The 6,667-nt window shown below is 40.6% G+C and overlaps 1 protein-coding gene across 2 annotated transcripts; it reads right to left on the bottom strand.

Annotated features, from left to right (window-relative positions):
• Positions 1 to 4,418: 4,418 nt before the first annotated feature.
• On the bottom strand, positions 4,419 to 6,451 carry jagn1b (jagunal homolog 1b). 2 transcript variants are annotated; one of them, XM_017458288.3, is made up of 3 exons: positions 6,384 to 6,451; positions 5,406 to 5,503; positions 4,419 to 5,316 (listed from the first exon to the last, which is right to left on the bottom strand). In XM_017458288.3, the coding sequence occupies exons 2-3, from the start codon at positions 5,492 to 5,494 to the stop codon at positions 4,851 to 4,853; spliced, it is 555 nt and encodes a 184-aa protein (XP_017313777.2). In that variant the 5' UTR covers positions 5,495 to 5,503; positions 6,384 to 6,451; the 3' UTR covers positions 4,419 to 4,850. The 2 variants fall into 2 exon arrangements, with proteins under 2 accessions (XP_017313777.2, NP_001187572.1); NM_001200643.2 differs by lacking the exon at positions 6,384 to 6,451 and having other exon boundaries at positions 4,436 to 5,316.
• Between the last annotated feature and the right edge of the window lie 216 nt (positions 6,452 to 6,667).

Genomic DNA, 6,667 nt, shown 5'->3' with positions numbered 1-6,667 from the left:
CAAGCTCATGTTTAAAATAGACTACAAAATCTTTCTTTACACATTGAAAATGAACCGAATAATGTCTCGGTAGACTCCTAAATAAAGTCAATCACCTCTCTGTAGGTTCTGAAAGGAACAGAAACATCTCTCTTGGTTTAGGAACAGGTAAGAACATGTCTTGTGCCTCAGGAATGGACTGAAACATCTCTTGGCTCAGATATCTCTCTCTAAAGCCTGATCGATCAGTTCCACAGCTCTGCAACGGCCTGACAGGTATTTGTCTCAATCTAAGGTCTGAAACAGGCTGAGACATGTCTACAGGCTCTAGGTTCTGACCGGGCCAAAATATTTGTCTTTGTAAAATCTGAAATTGGACAAACATGGCCAAAACGCATCCATCGGCCCATTTGTCCATCCTAGGAAGGGAGTCTGTTACAAGAGTCTACATAAAAAGAGAGAGAGAGAGAGAGGAAAAGCTTTAAGAGTACTTTGGTTGTCCCTTTTGGGGAACGCTTAATGGTTCTATGCAGAAATGTAGAACAGATTTTTTTTTTTCCAAAATAGAAAGGGCTTGCAGATAGAACTTGGATTTTAGGAGGCTAAGAACTCTTAAACATCCAATGAAACCTTAAAGAACCCTTGATGAACCCTTGTGATTACCATGTACTAAGCTTAAAAAAAAATAAAAATAAAAATAAAAAATCCAAGTTACTATAGTACCCTCTCAGAAAGAAAAGAGAGAGACAAAAAAGAGTTCTTTAAGGGTTCAGTGGATCATTAAAGGCTCTTATTGTACATACAGTCTGAGATCGGGAAAGCACGGTTACTATGGAAATGCACCGTCGTGTTTTGAAGGTCAAGCAGGAGTTTGTTTTGAGTGTAAAAGAAGTAAAGACTTCAGTGAGCGTGCACACACTCGATGATTCAGAGGTCTTTCCATATCTCAAGTCACTTGAGCTCATGCACACAGCTGACTGTTTAAATTCAAGATGGACATGGCGTTCCATTCGAAGCTCGTCTGATTTACCGTTGACGATCGCGGTTTATAATACGAGTGCTGCTTTTAAATCCTCCAAGAATCACACCGAGCAAGCAATGTGTATTCAAGAGATTATTCAAGCATATTATTGTGAACTCGCTTTTGTTAAATTTATACTAATTAGTTGACAATTGATTGTTTTAACCCGAGACAAATCCTAATATGAAGCTGAAATACAGTACAGTATACTGCATGTGAAACTTTTCTCCTGTCACACCTCAGAGGCCCACTAGTGGGAGCCAAAGCGAAAAACTAGTTATGCTATGTCTACTGAGGTAAATAAATCCCTCTGAACTGTGATTGAGATATGGTGGTGGTGTTTTTGTTTCGAGTTAATATTTTGACTTTAGAATGATATTTCAAGGTACTAAATCCTTAATTCAACATAATATCTTAAAATAATGAGTTTTTACATCAAAAATAATGAGACAGTAAATCGAAATAAAGACATCGCAACTGTCTGGGCTTCTGTAGTTTGTTTCACTTCTAATGGATCCATCCATCCATCCATCTTCTATACCACTTATCCTTCCTTCAAAGTTATGGGGAAACCTGGAGCCTATCCCAGGGAGCATCGGGCACAAGGCGGGGTACACCCTGGACACGGTGCCAATACCGCTAATGGATTTATTTGTATTTTTTTTTGGTTTTCAATAAATGCTGCTCATTAACTGACCAATCATCCACTAAGAAAACACTGACGAGTGAACGCAAACATTGCCACTGATCAGCCGTTCCTCTGTGATCTCTATGTTTTCCCCTTCATCAACAGTAAACACTGGACCAAACATGGCCGTCCTCACACTGGCTACTCCAGCTGCTTGATAGAGCTGATTAAAACAGTATTTAAATCCATCAGGCAGCGGTACGCTAACACATGCTTCCACAAAACAGGGTCACCTGCTGGAAATAAATTCGGATTGGTTGATTTAATAGTTGCTCTTGATGGCAAACAGGACATGAAGAGCATTCTGTGTCTCTTAAACAATGGATGAGACAGTTTGGCTGTGTCTGAGATTTTATGATGGAAATATAAAACAAAATGTGCCTGCATGTCATTTATAGTTAAAAAAAAAAAAAAAAGAAAGAAAGAAAGAAAATGAAAAGCTCTGAAAGTTTAGGTACTTTGCTGGATTCCTCTGAGAGAGAGAGAGAGAGAGAGAGAGAGAGAGAGAGAGAGAGAGAGAGAGAGAGAGAGAGACTAATGACTCCTGTAGTAAAACTGAACATGTGTAAATTAAATTAAATGAGCTGGCATGTCTGTTCTTAATGCCAGCATGCAGCTAGTCCAGCAGCTTCGTTCCAGACAAGACAGAACATGCCTAAAGAATCTGTTTCCCATACAGAGCAGTTGTTGATTAGTTTCCTGTATCAGCACGACACTACGTGTTTTATTTACAGTCATACCGCACTACTAACATCTATCTAGGCAGGTTTAGACCAATTACTTGCTGTCATTCACAGAATCGGTGACTATTATGAGTATGTGTGCGTGTGTGTGTTTGTGTGCGTATGTAGAGTAGGCTCAGAACCATGAGTAAAAGCCAAAAGCAAACAAATGCACAAAGGTCCTGAGCTACGTAATTAAACACTGAGGGCCAGGCTGTCACAGACATAGAGCAATGGTCTAACATAATGACCATGTAATAAGTGCAACTGGAATTCAGTCTGTACTCTCACTGGTCACGTTTCATTTAGCAACATCAACATCACACTCACTAAAGGCATGTTTAGCTTTAATTTAAAAATTACAAGCCACATTCCACGATTTCATTTAATAACAAATCATTTTTTTTTAAAGGCGGGTCATCTTTAACGCCACTGGACGTGGAAAGAACAACACTCTCTAGACATTTTCGTTACTAAATGGACCCGAACATTAAAAAGAAACAGAATATTTCAGCTCTATTTGCTCGAGACTTTGTGTGTTTTTGTGTCAAGTCTCTGCAAAGAAGAGACCCACTTTCCTTCCCTTGTGTATGTCTCCCCCTTGTGGCAGTACTCCATAAAACACAAACTACACACTAGTGTTCAAAGTACTGTAGATTGCACTTCTTCAGTGGTACCAGATTAATATATAATGATAGTAGTATGGATGATAACACATAAGAGAAAAAGGTTAGGATTGAGACAAATATCAGCATGAAAGCATAACTGAACTGAGAAACTGCTGATCCCGTGAGATTTTCATGTGCGGTTGTAGTTCGGAGGTTCTGCTGGCGGAATCACCTTGTTGAATGTAAATGTTCAATCTAAATCTAATATAGAAACCTTACCTCTAAATCCCCTCCCTCTCTGAGCGTGCGTCGTCGGTAGGGTTGCCAGGTTTACGGCTCACTCTGCTAGTTTTTGGAAGGTGGTCAGGATGTGTTGCAAAACTTCCAGTTTTCCAATATTGGGCCTCATTTATCATGCTGAATGCAACAAACTTATTTGTAAGCGCATGTACACGAGGTATAAAAGAATTTTGTACATACTGTAGCCTCCTGCTAATAAAATACGTACAGCGAACGCCAAAATAAAACCCGAGACGTCGACGAGCATTAATAAACATTACATTGAGTGACACCGCGGTTAAAATGTTGTACCTGATCACGGTCTTTGTTTGAGATCACTCAGAAGGTGTCGATTCACTTGCTCTCCTGTGTGAAGTTCTCATCGATTATCTCGTTATCAGTTTGTCTCCTCTATGCATCAAGTGTGGTGCTCCACAAGGCTCTGTTCTAGGACCGTTGTTCATCTTTCTGTATATGGTATTTATGGCTACAATTATTTACAAACGTGTTATTAACTTCCACTGCGACATTGATGACACGCAGTACGTGGACGTACGTCATCTACTGGACTTCTACTTCGTCTATTAGAATTGTTATTTTTGTCTTCGTGGGAAACGTCTTATGTTAGCATATATTATGTAGCTACTGAAGGGCAGTACTAAATGAAAATAATAATAATAATAATAATAATAATAATATGATCTTTAAAGAAATTTATAACAATTTACAACCCCCTCCCCCATGGTTCTTAATGTATTGTGTCACCTTCTTGCACATCAGTGAACGCTGATCTGAACATCATATAATCGTTGGAAAGGGCTCAAACATGCAGAAGCTGGTGGAAGAGTAAAGAAGGTGCAGGATTTTGCTACATGTTGCCATCACTGCATTTACAGCAGACGGGAGCAAATAACAAAACACACACACAAAAAAACTTATTGAAATGTATTCACATTAACGCAGGTGTAATTGATGCCAGTTTTATGTCTTTACTAAAGTAATCATTATGTTAAGTTCGGAACAAGTGTGATCAATGAAAAACATGTTACCATGACAACACTGCTGGGGGTCCAGCCTTATCCCACCCTCAACTACCCAACCTAGTAAAAAACAACAAACACTCTCTTTTCACTTTTTATTTTTTTTTAATCCCAACTTTATTTTTCCCTTAAATTACAATATAAATTTCTGGTCCTCACCCCCCCGGATGAACGTGACTAACACAGACCTCTCCGAGTCATGGCTTTAGCAAGGTTGTATCGTTTAGTATCCGAGTAGAAGAAACGGACGAAGAGATCACATGGTACAGTAGAAATGTTCATTTTTTTCAGCCGGCGGAGTTGTGACGCTTAAAAAGGTAACACTTTTTGAAAACAAATCCGAATCTGATCAGGGGGAACAAGACAGCTTAGCTTCACAAGTTCAGACCGTTCTGCACGATCCCTCATTATCTCAAACCAATGAGAACAATTACTCAGGTCATCCTTGAAGGAAACGAATATCGTTCGAAGTCGTACTTGTGCATTTAAAAAATAATAATTATTATTTTGCTTTCATTTCTTCTTCTTGTCCTGTGTGGTGGTGGTGAACCAGGCATCCAGGAGCTTCTTGCTGTAGTAGATCTGCCAGGCGTGGACCTGCACCGCCACCACTATGAGCAGGTAGAGGACGGAGACGGCAGAAAAGCCGAAGATGAAGCGGTACGCTTTGCCGTGCCGGTACAGCTGCTGCGCCACGGGGAACATCTCCATGGCACCATAGATTATGGGCGCGATGCAAAACAGCCCGGCGCCGATCATGGACACGGCCAGGTAACCGATGGTGTTCCTCGGCAGCGCCATGAAGCTCAGTGCGGTGGGAATGATGCTCAGCAGGTACGGGTACTCCCACTGGTAGGGGCTGGCCACCAGTTTGTGGGAGAGCAAATTCAGCTGGCTCACCACCACCTGGGCTGAAACTAATGCCCACAGCACAACGTGAGCCAGGTTCAGCTTTCGGATTTCTGATTTCAGTGCCACACTTGTGAAGGAATAGAGAAAATTTTGGACAGTGAGAAGATGACTCAACAATATCGAGTAACAAACAATATACTGTACACGTACACACACCTCATCTGATAGTGTGAGGCCACGCGTTCCCGGTGCTGAAAGTCACTTCCGTCTGTACCTTCTACTCTCGGTCCGGCCCGCGATGCCATGGCAAAACCCTGAACAACCGAGGAGCATCATGGGAGATTTTGTAAAGGTGAGTATTGCAATTTTCACAAAAAAAATACTATCATATCACCGTACTTGAAGTATGATACGTTGATTTGCTCCACTTACATTAATGTCAATCAGAAACAAGAGAGAATCTAATTTATTAAATGACTATTAATTGTTTAAACAGGGAAGATTTTTTTCCATCAGTTTGTATGCAAGCTTCTGTATTGAACTGGATTTGTTGTTCTGTGAAACATGAACTCAAGTCAGCAACTTGAGTTGAGAATCGACTCTGAATTCGGTTCCACGTGACGGGAATCAAACGTGTCGATTCCAAGAGTGGCGTCCGTGAAAGTTTGGTCCGTGTCTGAACTAAACAAGGTTAAAATCATCAAGATAAAGTACATCCTGTGTACACTATAACAGCCTGGGAGACACTTTTATTTAACATCATGCATGTGTGCGGATCGACTCCGAACCTCCGGAATCGACTCTCGAGTTCCACTAACAGGAATCAAAGAATCGGCTTTTTACTGGGACTCGACTCCCAGCCCTATGGCTGTTCCACCTGATTTCCCAAATTTGATTTAATCCAGAGCCTTAGCGGATTGAACCCCCGTTAATATTCTTACTTAGTCATACATTACGAAAGAAAACAGACTTACTGTTATTGTATTGAAGTTATTTATGAGCTAAAACTCTCGCGGTGTTTGTGCTGACGTTTCGTTCAAAACTCGTTTTCGTGTTAGGACGTGAGGAAACGAGCACGACAACATGCTAACGCGCAGACAGTATGTCAGAAATACATGCAAAATAAAAATGACAAAAATTATAATTCGCTGAGAATCGCAAAGAATTAAAAAAAATAAAAAGAACCTGACTTACTTTGACTGCAACCACCAGGAACTTCCAAGCAAGTAAGCTAACAGCACGGAAGCTGAATCCCAAACAACCTCCTTCCACCCTACATACGCGCACTAGATTGAGAATTAAGTAGTAGTTTCTATAGGTCCTAACTAGTGCCCTAAGTATTCACTAGAAATGCATTTAAGACTTAGCCAATGAGAGAGCACGCGATTCTTCTTCGGTGCCTTTATTTCGTCGATTTTGTGTTATCGCCCTCTACTGGCCTGGAGGAAGAATTAAACGCTTTAAGTATTCCACACAAC

The sequence above is a fragment of the Ictalurus punctatus genome, chromosome 27 (genome assembly GCF_001660625.3).
Source record: "Ictalurus punctatus breed USDA103 chromosome 27, Coco_2.0, whole genome shotgun sequence".
Lineage (NCBI taxonomy): Eukaryota > Metazoa > Chordata > Actinopteri > Siluriformes > Ictaluridae > Ictalurus > Ictalurus punctatus.
This window is presented reverse-complemented; position numbering and strand designations above follow the sequence as displayed.